We start from the raw sequence: 21,346 nt of genomic DNA, 5'->3' as shown, positions 1-21,346 counted from the left end.
TGTCCAGTGGGATACTTTTCTAACCAAACTAATTCCCCTATTAACCAGAGGTGACTGCATACCATGCATGTTGAATCTTGGACAAATATGTTCTCCTTTATAAATTACAGTTAATAAAACCTAGTTCAAGGGCTGGGGATATAACCTAGTTGGTAGGGTGCTTGCCTGCATGCACACGGCCCTGGATTCAATCCCCAGTACCACACACACACAAAACAAACAAACAAACAAACAAACAAACAAAAAACTAGTTCATAGAGTTGTGGAGAGAATTGAGTTAAATTGCCTAGCATTCCCAGCAAACATTGTGTTCTGTTATTATTTCCCAAGGACGCTTCCCTGCTTGTGGAACCTGCTCAACTGTCATTCTTGGCATTTTATACTATTTGTCAAAGATGGGTCTGTCCTTGCTTCACTCCCACTTTCCTCTCTGTTGCCAACCTCAAGCCTTAACTCAGGCCTGTCAGTCTCATCGTATTGAAGTAGCATCATGTGCCTCCCCTCTTTTCTCCCTTCATGTGGTTTGGCCTGTTAAACTCACATATTCCAGTTCTACAAGAACTACTTTACTTCAACTTTTCTCAGACTGAAGCGATCAAGCCTGTACCACCTAGGGTAGTATTAGTAATTTGCAGATCTAGAATTTTTAATTTGGGGACTACAAATATTTCTAATTTATTTGATTCTGAATTTTTTTGGAATGGGACAGGATAGGGAACTAAACACTTTATCTTGTTAACTTTCTTTCCAAATTGTGAATGTTATTTGCCCCTGAGTGACTTGGATTCAGAAAACCCTCCTATTGTCAAATTTAGGCCTTTTTCAACACATACACTGGTGGTATAAATTTTGTAGAGCAAGAGGTGATGGGTTTCACTGACCTTAGGTGACAGCCTGAGATGATTTCTAGGATACTTAGTACTCATAAGAAGATAGCATTTTTCTTGATCTGAATTAGCTTATAAATAAGATCAATCTGATGTCTAGAAGTAACAATTCTCATTAAAAGCTTTGTGAATTATTCAGATTTCTAGCTCTAGCCCGAGTCTTTCAATGATATCAGATATAAGATATTTAAATAGCAGAATAGACATTGGACATTCTATAAATGCTGAATGACTGTGAGTGGATAACTGCTTCTCTCCAGGTCCTGAACTGAGGAGGGAAACATCTGCTTATACTTTCTTGTAATTCTGCCTTAATACTTTAAATTGAAGCTAGTAGAATAATTTAAGGGGAATTTCACTAAACAATGGACTGATTTTTATTTTTTGAGTTTCCTTCAAATGGAAATGTTGCATTATATTAATTGCAGTCATTTTTCTTTCTTTTTTTTTTTTTACTTTCTTTTTTTTAAATTTTTTTTATTGGTTGTTCAAAACATTACAAAGCTCCTGACATATCATATTTCATACATTAGAATCAAGTTGGTTATGAACTCCCAATTTTACCCCAAATACAGATTGCAGAATCACATCGGTTACACATCCACATTTTTACATAATGCCCTATCTTATTCTGTTGCTTTAAACTGATGTTTTTAGTCTAATGCTGCTTATTCTGTGGCATCATTAATACTCATCCTCATCTACCTGTTACCTGGTTCTCTCTCCTCAGTATTTCTCTTCCCCAATCTTTCCTAACTCTTCTTTCTCTTCTTGGGATCAATTTCACTTTAGCTGACCGCTGAATAATTTCTCTTTAGTTTCTCTGTTGACATATTTAATGAAATACATGTGGAACAGAGTTCAGTTTCTTTCTTTACTCAATTGGGTCTTTCCCCTTGATTTCACTTTTTGCTGATAGCAGTAGCACCTTGATAGCTAGCCAGACACAAAGCATTTGACTCGAGTTTTTCACCAGATTTGATCACTTCTTCTTTCATACCAGTTTCTGTCTCTCATCCCTTCCTTTTCCTTCCCTGCTGCTGCTGTTTCCTAACTGAGCCATTTGCTTCCATTACACATCCTCACAAGCAAGTACGATCTTGCTCAGAGCCATCAATTCTCTGGTTCAGGGTATGCCAGCTCTCTTCTCTGGTTTCCTTCTGCTAGCATACAATCCCCCTGAGGGCGAGGCTGTGTCTGAGCTGCTCAAATTGTCCTCTAATGTGGGCTACTAAACCAAATTATTTGCTACAATGAGAGATGTCTCAAAATTGAGACTCATATTTTAGAAATGTATAGTGATTTTACATGGAAGTATTTTGCAATGGACTTATTTCATTTTGCAGGGAGTCAGCTAGTTTAAGTGTTGTCAAACTTACCTGTTAAGTTGTGATACAGTTTGGATGTGAGGTGTCCCCCCAAAGCGCCTGTTAATGCAAGAATGTTCAGAGGTGAAATGAGTGTATCATGAGAGCTATAACCTAGTCAATCCATCCTAGTTTGAATGGATTGTCTGGATGGTAACTATGGGCAGGTGAGGCATAGTTGGAGGAGTTGGGTCAATGGGGGCCTGTCCTAGAAGGGTTCATCTTTGAGGTCCTTTTCCCCATGTTCACTCTCTGCTTCACAATCCCACTACGAGCTGTGTGGCTTTCCTTTTTCATGTCCTTCACCCATGATATACTGCCTCATCTTGGGCTCAGAGCAGCGGAGTTGGCCATCTAGAGACTGAGACCTCTGAAACCTTGAGCCCCAAATAAACTCTCCCTCCTTTAAGTTGTTCTTGTTTTGTATTTTAGTCACAGTGACATAATATCTGACTAAAACTAGTCACATGTGATGTGAGTTATGTGCTAGTCATATGTAGCAGGACTATATACTAGTCTGTGATGAATTAGAAAGTTTGTAAAATAGGCCCTGCACCATAGATTATGGTGATTATGTACTGCTCTTATTTATCCTTGAGCACTCTCTCCATGTTAGCACTTTGTAGGGGCAGTCCTTGATAACTCTTGACCAGTACACCTTTCTCTCATGTTACTTGCTCCTCTTCCAGACTTAGTGGCCCAAATTGTGTCACGGAATTGTGTGACATTCAAGTGTCACAGAAGGCTAATACCTCTTGAAATTGTACCTGAAATGGCCAATGAATATGACCAGTTAAGCACAGCCAGTGCTGAGATTAAAGAAGTCATGGAGAACTATAACACCGTGAAGCTTGAATCCTTTCTTATTATCCTTGTGTATTAGGGTGTGGCCATTTGTTTATAGCACTGTAGTTAATTATAGTCTCTGTTTGTGTCTTTCCCTTGAAGACTGAACATAATTAGGAAGCTTGTAGCAGATGAAGTAGACTTTCTGCAGCATATCACTCAGCTTGATTTGCGAGATAATAAACTTGGTGATCTAGATGCTATGATCTTCAACAACATTGAAGTTCTACACTGTGAAAGGAATCAATTGGTGACATTAAACATTTGTGGCTATTTCCTGAAAGCACTCTATGCCTCTTATAATGGTATGTAACATAGATCATATCAAAGCTGGACTGTTTTTAAGAATTTACCCAGTACCATCATCTCTGCCTCATTGATTTCCTTTTCCTCATTTAGTAAAATAAATGTCAAATATATTACCAAGATAAAAGTCATAAAAGAAGAAAGCTGGTTTTATATTTAAAGGGACAGAAAAGGAAGATTTTATTGTTTCTAATTTGTTTTTCTCATATTGTGATAAATATTATGGTTGGTTTGTTTCTTCTGTTGAAAGTAAGAAGGGGGAAATATGAATAATTTCTTGGGCTACCTTATAAAAATTGTGAAACTACAGGGACTTTGATGTAATATTAGAGAGTGAAAGAAAGCCCATTGTGGAATCCAGGCAGTTTCATGTTCCACTAGCAAGGAACTCAGCATAAGATAAACCTGAATGATATATCCAAAGGGACTCCATAAAGCAAGAGTCAGTCATTTAATAAATTTTTTTTTTAGAATTTGAAAATTATGGCAATCCATAAATGAAAAGATCATATGGGCATACATTTGCTGAGGTGAAGATCTCAGTCCCCTGTAATCAGCAAACTGAATAAAAGCTTATATTTACTACTGCATGGTAAAAAATATTTATCAAGCACTTGCTTTATGCATATTATAACCATAGCTCATCGATTCTATAAGATAAGGACATTTTTTTAAAAAAATATGTCTTCTGTCATCTCACTGGAAAAATGAGCCAAATTTCAAATAGGTTCAGGTTCTAGTACAATCAGTTTGGCTAAGCACTGAAAAGATACAGGGTTTGGATAGTGAAGGCGTATGAAACGGGAGGGAAGAATCTGAATGTGGTTTCTTCAGCAATTAGGACAAAACAGAATTCTGAACTCCATAGCAGTTATTGTGCGATACATGGCTTGAAGTCAGATAGTGAAACTTTGAACCTAGTATAGTAAGCTGTAGAGAACCAGGGGAGATTCTTAAGTGGAGGAAATTGTGTTGGAAGTGATGCTTTCAGGCTATTAAAGTGAAAGCAGTGGATAGGTACATTAAAGGGAGAGAGTGAGGGATTCACTCTTCTGCTAATCCAGGTTATGAGATGAACTTTGTGTGAGCTATTGGGAATTTGCTGCCAGAACTACAGATATGGATTTTAGACTTATCTTCTTAGAGGTTAGTGCCTGAAAGTATGATAACTAGAAGAAATAAAAAAGCTGTTATGAAAAGTTAACCTATCAGCTCCTCACAGTTGACTGGGGCCGAGTGGGCAACCAGATAGGAGCTGAACCTGTGAATTACTTGGCAAGCATTTAACACAGCAGGACATTTAGAAAGGACTCTGTCCAAGCCACAAAGCCCTAGGTGGACAGTGGTGTCACATTTCATAAAGTTTAAAGAAGAGTTTACAGATTGGAGAAGAGGAATTCATTTGTGACCCTCCAGAGAGTGCAGTTCATATGTTGAGGAAGGCAAAAGCCAGATGGTATTTGGCTTTAGGAAAGGAACCCTGGGTGTTAAAAAGACAATATTCATTTGATTAATCTATTAGATATAGCTTAGCACACATAACAAGAGAAAAGCCACAGCAAATGAATAGGAGAGAGGTAGGAAGATAGAATGAATGACTTATTTCAATCCCTGAATAAAAATCTTCTGATTAAGTTAAAGAAGTTCTCCTTACTTTCCAGTGGTTTAAATATTGAACAATTGGATGTATTGTAGTTCCTAAACTAAACAAACAGTGGAGGATAAAGCACAAAAAAATGATATTCTGCATACATAAAGAGTCTTTGTGTCATTTGGATAGTAATGTTTTTATGGTTTTTTTTTTTCTCTTCTCTCCAAGAACTAGTTCAACTTGATGTTTATCCAGTTCCAAATCATCTGTCCTACATGGATGTTTCAAGGTAAGAAAATAAGTCTCAGAGAACTCTTGAGTCTACTTTAAAGTTGTTTAGATAATTATAATTATGTCTGTTCATAAGATAAACACTTTTTTTAGATCCTGAAGGTAAACAATGAAAAAATTGATTTTAATGGTCTTCTCCAAAAAATGCGATTGTTTCTCCATTAAAATACAACTGTACACTGTAATGTAGCTCATACAAGAAAAATCAGAGTGTCATTTTGGACTTCAATTTGAACATCATGTTTAGGCTTGAAAGATTTTGAGTTGAGGGTCATGCCTTGAAGGTCCAGTAGCTTTTAATTATATCAACCATGTCTTCTTTCCCTGAAATAATACTAATTCTTTATTTTTAGAGTACTATATTTCTTTTTATTCCTCCTCTTTGTTATTTTGTACATATAGTTTCTTGCCAAGTACTCTTAGAAAATAGCCATTAAGCCAGCTTAGGTTTCTGAATACATTTTCCAATAGATTGACCATCTTACCTTTTATGAAAATTTGATTCTGCAGCTTATATCGTATCTATTCCAGGACCCACAAGTATTATAATACATTTTTCCCTGATGACACAAAGGTATGAGTCTGTTTACAGCATGTACTTACACAAATTAAACTTTAATAATTTTAATACACTGATTGAAATTTACATTAAAGGAAATTCCAAAAGAAATACCACAGATTTCTGGACTCCGGGGAGTCTGTGGCTCTTTCAAGGTGATGACTGTTAAGTCATTTCAATGTGTAAATTCTCATGTTTTTAAAAGTCACCATAGTTTGTAATCCCAACTGTAGTGTGATTCATGATACACAGAATTTGCCTTTTATCATGAAAGTACACATACTTAGATATTTTAATAACGTAGACATAGTTATATATGAATGTGTTGGTGGTTAGCTGTTGGAAGGATTATTACAATTATAATTTATTATATATTTATAATTATAAAATGATAAAATTCTTTGAAGAGTGCTTCATGCATTCCCCACAAAAATACACATCAAACAGTTGTGTTTAATGAAGTCAGAATTAGATACTACATGATTAAGTTCCTTTCTGTCCCCAGCTCTGGATGTTATTTTCACCTTTTAAATAAGAATAGTGCAGGAGTGGGGTTTGCATACATTGGTGCATATAAATATCTTGAATAGATTTGTTTTAAAGAGCTGGCTATAGAGTGAACCAAGTTTTCCCTTATTTGTAGAATATAATTGGTAAGTGTACCCACTGAAACTCTGAAGTCAGCCTGAATTGGCAACACTTTGTGTCACGCTTGTTCTGAATTCTGCCACTTAGATGTCATTCACCTTCCTTTTGTAACACTCACTGGAACATGCTCCACCTCCCAAGCTGTCATCTTGTCACGCTGTTTACTAGTTCCTTAGAGTTCCTTGGGACAAAGTTCTTGAGTTATTTTAATCATTTATAAGAGTTTTCATTTCTGTATGTTGAGATTACTTTTATGATGGAATACTTTCACTCTCCTATTGTGTCAATCTTTACCAGAACAGTGTGTATCTAAACTAGACAGAAAAAAATAATGCCTTCTGTTTTTATATTTTAATTGGAAAATGATATAGTAGCAAAATTTTGGAACATGATTTTTAAATCATGTATAATTCCCACCACCCTAACATCGTAATTATATTCACTTTTGCTGTAATGTCTTACAGTCCTTGGCCCAAGCATCATTTTCACAGAATTGTTCATCTGTTTGTAAAGAATTATAGTTGGGACTGGGATATAGCTCACTGGTAGAGAATGCTTACCTAGCATATTTGAGGGCCTGTGTTTGCCTAATGGTCAGTTTATTTAATAATTAAAGTCATCATTAGTTCAGTTCACTTATTTCTAGTAATTATAATTACCATCTAATGCCCACTGGTCCCATTTTAAAGTCACTTCTCACTGTTTCTCTTTATTCATGGATATGTTTTCATGGTACCAGCTGGAATTGGGAAGTATTTTAATGTTAAAGGGTAAAAACGCAAATTTGAAAATAAAACTAATGTCATTTGACTCTTTGACTTAACCAGAAGTGTTCATGTATTTTTCCTCAGTATAAGATATTCTCTCCCTTAACTTGTATTTATATATTTTTTAGGAGAGTACTCTGGCAACTAGGATTTTTTAAATTATAATTTTATTTGGATTTTAGAGAGGATGCATGTGGTTTTACAGTGTTCCTTCTTGTTCTGTATTTCTTCTTACTTTCACAATTCATCTTCTAGAATAAAGTGAACACGCATATCCTTTTGATTATGTTTTGGTATTCCATTAAGGTTTTATTTATTCTTTGTAATTATTTTGAATTTAGAATCACACTTGAGGCCAAATTTAATTTTAAAAATAACTATGTGTTTTTATATTTAGAAATCACTTAGAAAATGTGCCTGAGTGGGTATGTGAAAGCCGAAAACTAGAAGTTTTGGATATTGGCCATAATCAAATATGTGAACTTCCTGCCCGGTAAGCATTGTGGATCAAGTGAGAGAATCTTAAAATAGATGAGCAATGAATAGAAATGCTGATTTTAGTGTTTAACTTGTTTTTATGAACCTAGAAAAAAGTTTATTTTGAAACCTTATTTGGTGCCTTTACCCCATCTGTATCTTCATGGAGTAAAGACTAGACTGAGGTTTTGACTCTCAGGCAGGCCTTTCAAATATGCCAAATGATGGTGCTTGGTGGAAATTTTTAAATAAACCAAAAGAAATGCTCAAAGGCTCAACAAACAAATGAATGGTTCACCTCTAGGATATTAATTTTTTCAGGATCTTCTACTTTTGTCTATTGACTTAACATATCTACCTTTCCTATAAATAATTTTTCCCCTTAAACTATAACTTTGGTGGGGGTATTGTTAGATCATTAACGCTTGAAGGGCGAACTCAATTCTCTGTCTCTCTTTTTTTTTCTTGATATGAAATTTGGAGTAGAAGGTCCAAGAAATTCTCTTTCCTTTTTTCTCATAACATTTGTTATTATTTTTATTTCATAATTTTCACTTCAATGTTAATAATTTCAAAATAGCCATATTATGATATCTAGTATCCATAGATATAGATAAATGTTTTCAAGTTGACTAATTGTGGAACAAAATTAGACTGTTTAGACTAGCCTTGCAATTAATAACTGAAAGAGTAATTTCTCCCAGGACTGTCCTGTCACACTTCCTGTGAGGACTGAAGTGCTCTATTTCTGTGCTGTCCAGTAAGGTATGTCCAGCCACATGTAGCTGTTGAACACTTGAAATGTGGCTGGTGTGATTAAGGAAATGAATCTTATCCTATTTTAATAATTTAAATTTAAGCTAGTAGCTACAACAATTAAGGTTAGTTATTTCAGACATTTTTAACCAATCACTGAATAGAGAAAGTCAATTGTTTCTACCAATGCACAGTCCAGAATATCAGTGAAAATACTGTAGAATGCATGTCACCATTTTGGAGTAGTTTTTACTTTAGATTACTTTCACATGATCTTTAGATATATGATTTGTATTCACAAAGAACAAGAATAATGATACACACACACACACACACACACACACACACACCTACTTGATAAGCCTAGTAAATGTTTTAGAGTTGAGCTAATAATGGGGGGGGGGTTACTCATCATTGAACCAGATGGCTATTGAGTTTTAATTGAGAAGTGTGACATGTTCTAATTTAGAAGTTCTCTAAGTGATATATATATATTTTTTTACATGAAAAATATTAACAACATTGTATATTAATTTCATTATAAAATATTTTAGATATGTTGGGTCAAATAAAATACAATATAAGAATCATTTTTTATACTTTGTTTTAATGTAACTACTGGAGTTTAAAATTACTTAGTTTGTGTTATATTTCTGTTAGATAATACTGTGATAGAATAAAATCATTAAAGAAAAGATTCTTTTGTCCATTTAAGCTTTTACAAATGCAATTAAGAAAATGTTACATTTTCTTCAGTTGTATTTTATTACATAATCACCTCTCCCTTTTCTCCTCTTGTCAATGTATATTTTGGTTTTTCTTTGGTTTAATACTAAAGAGAAATCTTTCATAAAAAAAAAAAATCTAAGTTACATTTTCAGTAGCTGAAAAGCTCTGGTAGTTTCTGTTTGTTCTTCAGCTGTACATCATACTTATAAATTTGATCCATTTGAAATCACTCTCAGCCCAGGAGTGTTAAATTGAGCATTTATGTGACCCTGTGTAGCCCATCACCATTATCAAAAGGATAGATATGTGTGGATATGTGTGTGTTTGGGTGTCTATGTCTTGCCCTTTTAGAAGAGGAAGATTGAAAACAAAAATCGGCTATTATTAGTGGGGGAAATTAATTTGTTGCAATTTTTTTTAACCATTATCTTTCCTTCTGTTACCCCTTCTGACCCTTGATCCAACAGACAGCACATAAGTGATTGAGGCCTCTTATTTTGCTACCAAAGAGAATTTTTTATATTTACACACACACGCTCAAAACAATTACAAGATATCTCATACTTTACCCAATCTTCCTAAAGTTCATTAATCTTAAGATTGGATGTGTACCAGTTCAGGCTTTGGGGGGAATCCAAAAGTTTATTCAAAGCAGATACCAAATGCTCTATTGTCAAAGCATTCAAAGTGTGTGTGTGTGTGTGTGTGTGTGTGTGTTTAATGTGGGACAAAACAATATGTATTGTTTTCTCTTGTGGTATTTAGCTGCAAACTTTCTAAGGGCTCTATTGTTGATGTTTTATTCAGACAAGACAGTGATTTATTACTTAAATTTTATTTCTCTAAGTAAGGTATGTGAAAGGTTTAACAAAAATTATTATTTAGAAGTGGAAATGCATTAAAGGAAAAGAAAGTATTATAATGCTTAGCATAAAAAGCAGTTGAACTGAATCTAATAACATTTAATATGCTGTAGTTGATCAAATCTACTGTTTGGAAAAATCAAGATAAAGAGTTTTTCACTCCCGTCTTTCAGTTTTCCATGTGTTAAGAATAAAAGGAAAAAATAATACGTATCTCCAAATCCTGAATTGTTGGATTGGAGTCACTATTCTAGAGATTGCCCTGTGACAATAGCGACTGCACACTGACCTGGATAGTCTGTCCTGTCACACTGATGTCTAAACCTGTAAAATCAGATATCTTTAGTGGTGACCTATAATGTGAAGGGTTAAGGCAGGTTGCTAACATCTTTGTAAGAAAGAATATAATTTTGATATTTAAAGTGAATAAAGGTATGCCATAATATAGAGTAATTTTTAACAATTATGAATCAAAGAATACAAAATTTCAGTTAGGAAGGGAAATAAGTTTAAGAGACCTTTGTGAAAATGTGACTATAGTTAATAATAATGTATTATATTGAAAATTACTGAAGGTAAAGGTTCTCACCACAAAAAATGATATGTATGCGAGATAATGTGAGGTAATGCCTGTTAATCAGCTTGATTTAGCCATTTTATAATGTATACATATATCAAACATCATGTTGTAGACCATAAATATATATAATTTTCTTACCAAATAAAAATAAGTTAATTTTAAAAATTAGGGTTACCAGTAAGATCAGAATGGTAGAAAACAGGTGGATGAGGAAGCCTCATTTTCACTGCAGCATAAATGAATTCTTACTCTATAGTGATCATGATGCAAATTATAACCTGGCATTTTCCACAGCTCCCAGATGTTTGTGTTTAAACCCAGCACCTGTTTATTCTCTATTACTGTTGGAAAAGTCTGAAGTGGTCATAATGCACACTTACATTAGATTAACAGGTATTCATTATTGATTTTGTTCCAGTAACCCTTAGAAGAAATGCAGCCAATCTTTCAAACAGTTCTTTAAGGCCCCCAAGAAAATAGTAGATAAAAGGTATTCTGCTCTCTTTAGGAGGGAGTCTCTTCCTTGGTGTAAGAATAAACCAAAGAGAAAACAAAAATATATTGACATGAAGCATAAGAAAGGATAGATGATTATGATTTTAAAACTGAAAGAAAATGTAACAGTTTCTCAGATGCATTTGTAAAATTTAAGTTGGCTAGAAGAAGCCTTTATTTGATGTTGATCCTTTATGTAAAGATCGATGGCTGTGCTGTGTTTATTTAGTAGCTTTGTGGATAGAACACCCAGCAGTGTAGGGCCATATAAGACACAAGCCTTACCGTGGAGAATCATACAACCTTTCAAAGCCCACCCTGTGAATCTAACAAAATTGGATTGACCTCTTTAGTGTTTACCTCTATGAAACTTGTTTTTCTCTAAGAAGAGCTTCTTAGCTCAATATCCCTTTTCATAATTTTCCTTGCCCTCTTTTTTTAAAAGTCTAGAAAGTATTAAAATTTAATCTCCAAGTTTATATGAACTTGCAGTTGCTTTGAATGAATGTGAGATTTTTGGAGGATTTTAAAGTATTCTGCTCTTACTCATTTTCTAATCTTTATCCCAAATTAGCTTAAAGTAAGTTGGATTTTGTCTTCTGTCCCTTTTTGTACAGCTTATTTTATAACAGTAGTCTCCGGAAACTGCTGGCAGGACACAACCGGTTGGCAAGGCTGCCTGAGCGGCTAGAAAGAACCTCAGTGGAGGTCTTGGATGTGCAACATAATCAGCTCATTGAGCTACCGCCTAACCTCCTCATGAAGGCTGACAGGTAAAGTGCTTTGTCTGTCTTGTATGTTCACCTGCATCTGTATGGTACCCCTCGCTGGCCTTTTTGTCTTCTCTGAAGTGAGACCATGTGTGAGAGTTTTCTGATTATTCAGCTTGGATTTATGAAGAGAATTGTTTCGCCACCCACATCTCTGACCATTTTGTAGGGGGTGGAGCCAGGGATATCCTATAGATTCTTTATTAACTTTGCTGCTCTCTGGAGAGAGAGGTAGGTTATGTTGTATGTAATACGTGGTGGGGATGCTGGTGTCAGACAAGAATGAGAAGTGCACTTGCCCACATTGCCACCTGGCCAGAACTTGCACCAGCTGCTCCAGGCTTAGCTTAATTAGCTTATCATTCACTGGTCCTGCTTTCCATATTTGTGACTTTCGTGACAGAGATGGGTTTTCCCAGAGTTTACTTATTTCTTTTTTTTAATCGGTCCTTCTTTACCAATCTTTCCCCTCACATTTAAGTAACATATTTTCTTTTGAACAAACAGAATTTTTCTAAATAACTTATATTAGTAAGCCTTTGAAGAAGTTGTTTTGATGAGGGGATGAATTTATCCACTATGTGAAATTCTGTTTTCTATGAAGAGCTACAACATAGAAAACTTTAAAGAAAGCAGTAAGTAACAGTGAGTGTTAACTTTGAAACATCTTGTTTGCTTCAGAGTCCTTGTACATATACTAAAATGCTCCATAGGCTGGTGCCTAAATCACTTTGACCTCTGCTAACGTTTTTTTTAGGAAGTGACCATTACTTTAGAGACAACAGGAAGGATCTAACTATGAGTGTATCCTCGTGATGAAAATTTTTAAAAGATAAATTTAATTTTGTGCTTCTACAAGCGCAAAAAAGGAAATGAATATTTTAACTTGAAATTTTAGATATTTCAGCATGTGTGATGCTGTGTGAGTGAAATAGCCAGGGAAGAACTGTGGCTCTCCCAAACTGTCTCCCAAGGCCTGTGTCCAGCCCTTCACTGACTCATTGTGCACTATGTTGCGATTCCTGCCCACTTTCTCCTCCCCACCCTTAGAGTGTTGACTCTATGAAACCAGTGCCTGCTATGCAATTACAGTTTTATCCTCAGCAATCTGTATTGTATCTGGAATTAAGGAAGGTGCTCAATAAATTTTTATTCAATGAGTAAAAAAGAACTTAAGGAATTTTAAATATTATCCATCTTCACTCCCAGTTTCATATTTTTTGTCTCTTTTTCTTTTAAATTATCCAGATACAATTATATTCACTAAAGTGTAAAAACCCTTTGGCATATTTCTCAAGAAAATTTATACACACACACGTTTAACTATTACCTAGATCAAGGTATAAAAATTTCTAGTACTCCTTTCCTCTTCCTTTAGTTATTTTCCTCAAAAAAAAAAAAAAATCCTGGTGTGCTTATGTAAGTTACATGAATTACAACTGAACTAATTATAAAAAATTAATGGAATTTAAGAAAATATGGTTGTCAACTGTGTGCAGTGGTGCACACCTGTTATTCCAGCACTAGGGAGACTGAAGCAGGGGGACCCAAAGTTCGAGGCTAGTCTCAGCAACTTAGCAAGACCCTGTCTCAAATTTTTAAAAAAGGGGGATGATGAGGCTGGGAATGTAGCTGAGTGGTAAAGTATCCCTGGGTTCAATCTCCAATACTCTCCTCTTAATACGTGTGTGTGTGTAATGATACTGTCAACTTTAGAATAGTGTGTATTAATCTGCTTTTCCAGAAGGCAGGAAGGTATTTGTTAACCAAATAAGAGAGATGAATCTACAGAAATAAGGCAGAAATGAGAAACTTTTTTAAAAAATATGTTTTTAGTTGTCAATGGACCTTTATTTATTTATTTATATGTGGTACTGAGAGTCAAACCCAGTGCCTCACCCATGTTAGGTGAGTGCTCTACCACTGAGCCACAACCCCAGCCCCAGAAATAAGAAACTTTTATAAAAAGGCATATTCTGCAGCTTTTGTTTTCCAACCAGTATAGCAGTTACCTTTCTAGCATGGTAACAACTGATCTCTCTTCTTTTTAGAAAGAATACTTTAAGAGCTAATGATCTCAGGTATACAGGCTTTTGAAGCAGGCAGGGTAAGATTGATTAGCTCTTTCTTTTTGGAGATACTGGTATACTGGTATTGAACCCAGGACTTCTCTACCACTGAGCTACATCCCTACCCCAGAACATTTTCTAACTATTTTTACCAAGCCACTGATTTTTAGAAAGTTGATATTAATAATAGTCCTTATTTTGGCATATTTTTTATCAGGAAAATGTGTAGCTTTGGAGTATTTCGTTTGATGAGTTTGGGGAAAGAAGTAAACTAGTATTGACAGTAATTGAAGCAGGTCAGCCCAGAAAACATGATGTTTTAACACTAAAGTTGGCTTTTTAGGAAAGAGCATGTGTGACAGGTTTCTTGCGGGCGGTTTCAGCTGTGCTTTGTTTTATTTTACGGTTCGGCACAGCAAACATCCTACTGACGCAGTGGGTTTAAGCCACTGTGTGGGATGCTGTGGGGCAATGAGAAGTGAGTCAGCATAGGTGTGACCCTCCCAAAGCTTACCCTCTGCTGCAGCTTAAAGTAGCTGCTCAAGGAAGCTTAATAATTGGGTAGAAGAAACAGAAAATGATAAGGTGAATGGCATAATTTAGCCTCATGGTATGAGGAAGAACCCATTTGTATAAGACAGAACAAATTTGCTATTCATATTTGGCAAACAGCTTCCGCCATTAATGAAACTTTGCCTTAATATTTCTTTCATTCAGTTTGTTCCATAATACAAATCATAAAAATATGTAGTTGCTCCTTTTTTAATATTTTTTTGACAGTAAATTAGTGTTATCAGTTCTGTGTTGGGTTATGTAACTGAGGAAAGTGACTGAATACAAGCCTTCATAAATTAAAATGGTTTAGTTCATGCTCTCAATAAAACAAGTACTTGGAAGCCTCAAGAGAACTACCAGAAAAACACGTATTATTAGACAGAGAGTAGAAGACCTTTTGACTCTTTTTCTTGGGAGTATTCCTTTGCTCTGAATCTTGTCTACTGAAATCAATCTCATAGTTTTAAGTACATGATACTGTCAACTTTAGGATAGTGTGTATTAATCAGCTTTTCCTGGTGGTAGGAAGGTAACCAGATAAGAGAGATGGATCTACTTTATAAATTAGATGGCTTTTAGTAAAATCATATTTCTCTGAAAACTTGAGACCCATTGTATTAAAATTCTTATGAGTTGAATCAGCAATCTTAGTTTACAAGTTTCCTGTGCATATTTATCTCTGAGTTTTGTTTATTTTGACGTGCTTTTCAAACCTGGCAGTTTACACTGTATGCATGTATTAAAATCTGATCTTATGCTGCATAAATATGTATAATTATTATGTGACAATTAAAAATAAATGTTTTTTAAGAATAAAAGTAAATAATAAAAAACTTTGCAGCTCAAAAATTATACATGGATCATATATTATTGAGAGGTTGTCTTTGGTTTTTGTATCCTACAGTCAAGAGAGAATTTAGTTCTGTTGGATAAACTGGCAAATATTCTTTATTGGCTTGGATTTTTTCATCATACTTATTTCTGCTTTTAGTTGAGGATTTTCTTAATGGAAACCCCAGAAGAGTTTGAGATAATTGGTTGTCATCAGCAGATGGGCAAAGGGGAGGGGTAGGTAATTCTCTGTGGCTCACCAGAGTGGATAAGGCACTGCTAGAGGTACTGCCATCCTTCTGTTTCTTTCTGAAATCTTGGCAGAGACTCCCTGTCCACTCAGCATCTGCACGAATTTGATATGGCCAGACAGCTTCTCCCGAAGGAATCATCCTGATTAACAAAGCCAAAATGGATGCTCTTAAAGGAGAGTTATAGCTCCATGTTGTGGGTGGGCATCCAAGTCTGTTTTTATCCCTACTTGGAGTAGTGCAAGGTATTCTGAGGGGCAGGAGTTGGGGTAGTATATATGCAAATGTGGTTCATGGTAGTTGCTCATTTGTATTTATTAAATATCCCCAGAGCATTAGTCACACTATAGACCATAAGTTTTAGTGACTCAGAACATGTGTAAATATCAAAGGGACTAAAAGGGAACAGAAAATTTAGAAGAATTGTGATTGATTGAGCATGACAACTGGTGCCTTTTGGCAAAGACAGATATTTCTGGCATTTTGAAGAGCTAAGATGCCTACACTTTTTTTTTTTTTTTTAAATGAAGAGAGTTGCCTTGTGACATTCTGATGTTTTAGAGCCATGGTAGAAAAAGAGTATTTTTTAAAGCATGTGTTCAGAATCCCTTAGAGAATTTAAGGAATATCTTCAGAATTCCTTACAGAAATTTCCTGAACATTAATATTCCTGGCTCTAATCTAAGTTTTACTCACTTAGACTTAGCGGGATAGACTGGGAATCACCATGTTTACAAGGCTCCCCTGTTCTGTGGGTTCAGTCAAGAGGATCCACTGTATATAATGAAAGCTAAATGTGACAACAGGTGCTATTGCCAAAAAGCAGATTTATATAAAAGAAGAGTATTAATAGAAAAATTGTGAGTCTATTTCTGGATATCAAATATATCTCATCACTTCCTTTTATTGTGTGTTTCTCAGATATATTAAAGTAGTGGTTGTTAGCATTGTTACCTCAAAATCAGCTGCCAGTTTTTCAAAACTAGAGAATCACTCAGTGGGGTTCAGAACACTATGAAGAAGATAATTTCCATCCACTCCTCAGCCCCACAGTCCCTTCAGTTCTGGGGAAGGGCAGGGTGGAGCTTGGGAGAACAGACAGTTATGTGATCTCACCAGGGCAGGGTTAGAGTCTAGTGACAAACTTCATGTGTTGCCAACCAGAACAAACGAAAAGGGTTTAGCCAGAGGTCCCGAGCACTCCTGAGTTCGGTTGTGAACCTAGAACCGGAGAAGAGAGCAGGCATAGATTATCAGAAGAGTGCTGCCAGTGCCCAGAGGCTGCTTGGTAATCCTTACTGACACTTCCCTGGTGCTCCCAAAGTAGATGAGATGGGCAAGTTTGCTCCACTAGTGGGTTCTCCATCTGTCCTCAGGAAACCACTAGGGTACATTAGAACAGGGGGGTTTTGTCCTGAAATAATTCTCAACTTGGTGAGAATCTTTTAGGTAGATTTTTGAGGCCTCACCCTGACCTGCTTACCATGAGGGTTGAAGAGGAGAATATGCTCTGATGAAAACTCCCTATTCGATTCTGAGGTGCAGCCAGATTTCCAGCTGCCAGCCTAGGGCATCTTCTGTGAGAAGGATAACAGGAGAGGATAAAGTGCAAATACAAAGAGAAAAAAGTACCAGATAGCAAGCGGTCACACACTTCTCTGTCCCTGCTTCATTACGAGGCTGTGTGCTCAGTGGACGCAGAATAAGAAGACAGTGGGAAAGATAAGAAGGAGCTGGCAACGGGGCCCAGGAAGCCTACATCTACCATCGAAAGCTTATGTGGAAGTATGTAATTTGAAGGGGTAGGATGCAGAAAAAAAGTGAACCAGAAGAGGAAACACAGTCCTTCCCTACTCAACTCAAACAGAAGTCTCTTAGTGTGTCTTGTCTTTGCCGTGCTGACAGCAAATGACACCATTGATCTAAGCATCTTGTGAAACAGCCTGATACCATAAAAAGGAATAGGGATTGGAGGAACATATATATTATTAACCCCTAAAATGAGAAAACAAAAAACAACACACATAGTCCGTGGAAGAGTCTCCCCCAAACTATTTTGAAGCTGAAGAAAACTGTAAGACAACATTCAAAACAGAATTAAATATACTCAAATGAGCTTGTTGGGATATAAAAAAAGAAAATTGAGAAATTAAGAATAAAAATGGACAAACAGGAAATAATGGAAAGACAAAAGTGTTTGAATTCATAAAATGAAAGAGGGTAGTGAGTATCTCAGAAATGAGTAATATATCAGAAGGTGCCCAAGGGAGAATAGACTCAAGTAAAAAATTAATAAGGGACATTAAAGAAAGGCTGAAAATAAAAGGAATGAAAATGAGGCAAAGAAGAAATAAAAAGGTAAGAGATAAAATAGTAGAAATGCAAGATAGACCAAATAGGAATAGCGGTTTTTTTAGTGAGCCCTTGAAGAACAAAGGCAAAACAGTGGAACACAACTAACATTCAGAATGGTAATCCAAGAAATTTTTATATCTTTAATAAACAAAGTATCTTAAAGTGCATTTTAAAGGGACTGTTGATTGAATACCTAGAAAAAACAGAATGTTCAATTCTGGTTTTATTTCAAGACTTACTTTGGTGAAACTATTAGATTCAGAAGATTAAAGTCTTCAAGTATATCAAGAAAAAAGATCAAATCATTTAAAAATGCAAATATGTAGACTGTCATCAGATTTATCAAAAACATACAAAGCAAGGTAATAGTTGAGCAACATTTAAAAAAAATTTGATTAAAGTATGATCCCAGATTTTTATATCAAGTTAAGTATCCTTTAAGATATGAATTTTTAGAAATCTAGATGAAAATGAGAGAAAGAATTTGAAAATAAAAAAATGGAAATGCAAAACTGACCACAAAGGAATAAAACTTGTATATAAGTCCTTGAAGACTAAAGATACAATGGAAGAGAACTAATATTTAAAACTGTAGTCCATTAAATTCCTGTAGCAGTAAACACAAGATTTTAAAGTTTAAAAAAAGTGATAAGCTAGATGATAAATGCAAGGTAACTACTAGAACAAACTCCCTAAGTACAAAAAAAAAGTATTAAAGAAAAAAATGTACATTCTATATAGAGAGAAATAGCAAATATATATAATTGTGAAATAGTAAGACAGTTGATACCAAACATCAGATATATCAATATATATGATTGAACTTAACTCACCTCAAAAGTGGAAATAGTCCATGTTCATTACCCGATAAATGAGTGAACAAAATGTGGTGTATGTGAATTATGAATTATATCTTAATAAAACTGTTAATTAAAAGAGAAAAAGGTATTGAGGGTGACTTCCTTACACACCATGATTCTGAAGCCTGTTCTTAATAGTGAAACCTCAGTGCTGAAGTGCAAAAAAGAAAACATTACAGTAAGTTATCGAGATGTATATGCAGAAACCTTCAGATACACAAGACGTGGGCTGGGGATATAGCTCAGTGGTAAAGCACCCCAGGTTAATCCCCAGTCCTCCACCCCCAAAGTAGTAGCTGGTTGCTGTGGTGTATGCCTATAACCCCAGCTATTTGAGAAGCTGAGGAAAGAGGATCCAAAGTTTGAGCCCAACCTAGGTAATTTAGTGAGACCCTGTCTCACAATAAAATAAATTAAAATAGGGCTGGGGATGTAGGTGGAGTGCTTGCCTATCATATATGAGGCTTAAGGGTTCACATGTACAGTACTAAAAAAAAAAAAAAAAAAAAAAAAAAAAGAAAGAAAGAAGTAGTATAGAAAACATCAGTGTGAATCAGTAACCTTAGTTAAGTTTCATGAAACTTTTGTTCCAGATATATATATATATATATATATATATATATATATATATATATATATATGTTTATATATTGCATGTGTAATGTGAGCGTGGCTGGTTATGCAAAATGCATTTTGTACTTTTAGTTACTATCATAAAAAGTTGGAAAGCCCCTGCTTAACTATCAGCCTCGTGAAGGTAGATGAAATTGTCAAAAGTGCTGTGTTATAAAAGCAACAATAAGAAATTATGATGGCTTTGTTTGATACTTCTGGAATGTTTTGAGGACAGAAATCATGGAATTGTTTGTTTACTTGTTTGTGGTGTTGTTTTGTTCTTGTTGTTGTTACTGGGGATTGAACCCAGGTATACTTTACCACTGAGATACACTTTTAGTAGTTTTTATTTTTTATTTTGAGACGGGGCCTCACTAAGTTACTGAGGGTCTTGCCTCAGCCTCCTGAGTCACTGAGATTATAGGCATGTGCTGTTGTGCTTGGCTCAAGGGAATTGTCTAAAGTAAGAGTTCTGCTTGGTTTGGATGGCCTTAACCATTTGGATTTTTTAATGGAATACAAATGCTAGCACTGATCTCCAGGAAAAGTATTTCAATACAGAATACCTGTTGTGCCTACAAATTATAAATCTATTATGGTACCAAAGCCTGTGCTCCTTTTCAGGGACAGAATTCAGGCTGTAAAATTCTAAGGCTGTATGGAAATTTCTGAAAAACAAACCGGACAAAACAAAGTAACCCAGATGAGCCAGATGAACATGGTTTGCCAAAACAAGGGACACAGCAGTTGCTCCAGAGCAGGAAGTGGATTTGTCTCATTGCTCATGTGGGTGACATCCCCAAGTACTCTTGGACAGGAACTGTGTCTCTCTTTTTTCTGACTTTTGTACTTCCTGCTAAGAAAAGGTTTTGAACACCATGCTGTTGATTAACTTATTGTAAGAATTGAATTTGAAGAGCTGTGTACATATGATCTTCAAGTTCCCCAGCAGGTATCCTCCAGCTGTTTTGGAGAAGGGGCCTATGAAAATGTCTTCATGAAAAGATTTTTATTTTTATTTATTTTTTAAACATTTGAGTTTTGGAGAGATGTGTTAGAGAATAATAGACTGTTGCAGTTGATGGAATTTGGAATTTATTTCTGGCTTTGCCACTAGTTACTCTTCAACCATTACCAAACAATTTGACTTTCTCAGCTTCAATTTATGTCTTCTTTAAAATATGAGGGATTACCTCTGGAAAGATGGGAGAATCAGATCAGATAGAAAATAGGGACAAGCTGTGGTTTCAACAAAGTATCTCACAAATGAAAGAAGCATTACCATTTTACTGCTTTTTCTCTAATAAGAAGAGTGTTGCTTAGTGAGGATTATATGGTTGAAACATTTTTTGGCATATTAAACAGGCTTTTTGTACAGTCATTACAAAAAAGAAAAAAGAAAAGAAAAAAATCTGTAAGGGAGAAGCTTAAGTATGGTTATTGCATCAGTGACTTCGAGGGTTGAAGACAGGGAGTGGGATTATGGAGCCTATCTATTGAGTAAACTGTTATCCATACTGTAAAAAATGTGCACATCTTAAGAAGTTGTTGATCCTGGTGGAAGGATGACACCTAATCCATTAAATGGTTTACTTTGTCTCTTCCTGAAGCATTGTAACATAGAGGAAAGACTGTTTTAAGAGGATGGGTATTGAATTTAACTTTCTTGAGTCCATCAGAATTGAAAAATCTTGTTAGTCCAATTGTTTGCTCTTGGACTGTTAAACATGGTGACTCGGTCAGACTGCATGCAGATCAGATGGCATCCATGTAGTTTCAGTTAACTTAGTTTCATTTCCTGGAGAAGTACAATGCAGGATTTTTTTTTCCTTTTAATTTACCATTAAGAATATGTAGTTCCTTAAGTATAAGCAAATT

At 35.3% G+C, this 21,346-nt stretch overlaps 1 protein-coding gene across 1 annotated transcript in view; it reads left to right on the top strand.

Moving 5' to 3' along the window:
- The window catches only part of Phlpp1 (PH domain and leucine rich repeat protein phosphatase 1), a 214,663-nt gene that overhangs the window by 157,416 nt on the left and 35,901 nt on the right, over nucleotides 1-21,346 (top strand). Inside the window, exons 7-10 of the mRNA XM_026404647.2 lie at nucleotides 3,203-3,405; nucleotides 5,226-5,286; nucleotides 7,660-7,755; nucleotides 11,780-11,935. Of these exons, the coding sequence (XP_026260432.2) occupies nucleotides 3,203-3,405; nucleotides 5,226-5,286; nucleotides 7,660-7,755; nucleotides 11,780-11,935 (516 nt within the window). The remainder of the gene's footprint in view (nucleotides 1-3,202; nucleotides 3,406-5,225; nucleotides 5,287-7,659; nucleotides 7,756-11,779; nucleotides 11,936-21,346) is intronic.

Source organism: Urocitellus parryii, chromosome 13 (assembly GCF_045843805.1).
Source record: "Urocitellus parryii isolate mUroPar1 chromosome 13, mUroPar1.hap1, whole genome shotgun sequence".
Lineage (NCBI taxonomy): Eukaryota > Metazoa > Chordata > Mammalia > Rodentia > Sciuridae > Urocitellus > Urocitellus parryii.
The sequence above is the reverse complement of the archived record's forward strand: the minus strand, read 5'-3'. Positions and strand labels throughout refer to the sequence as shown.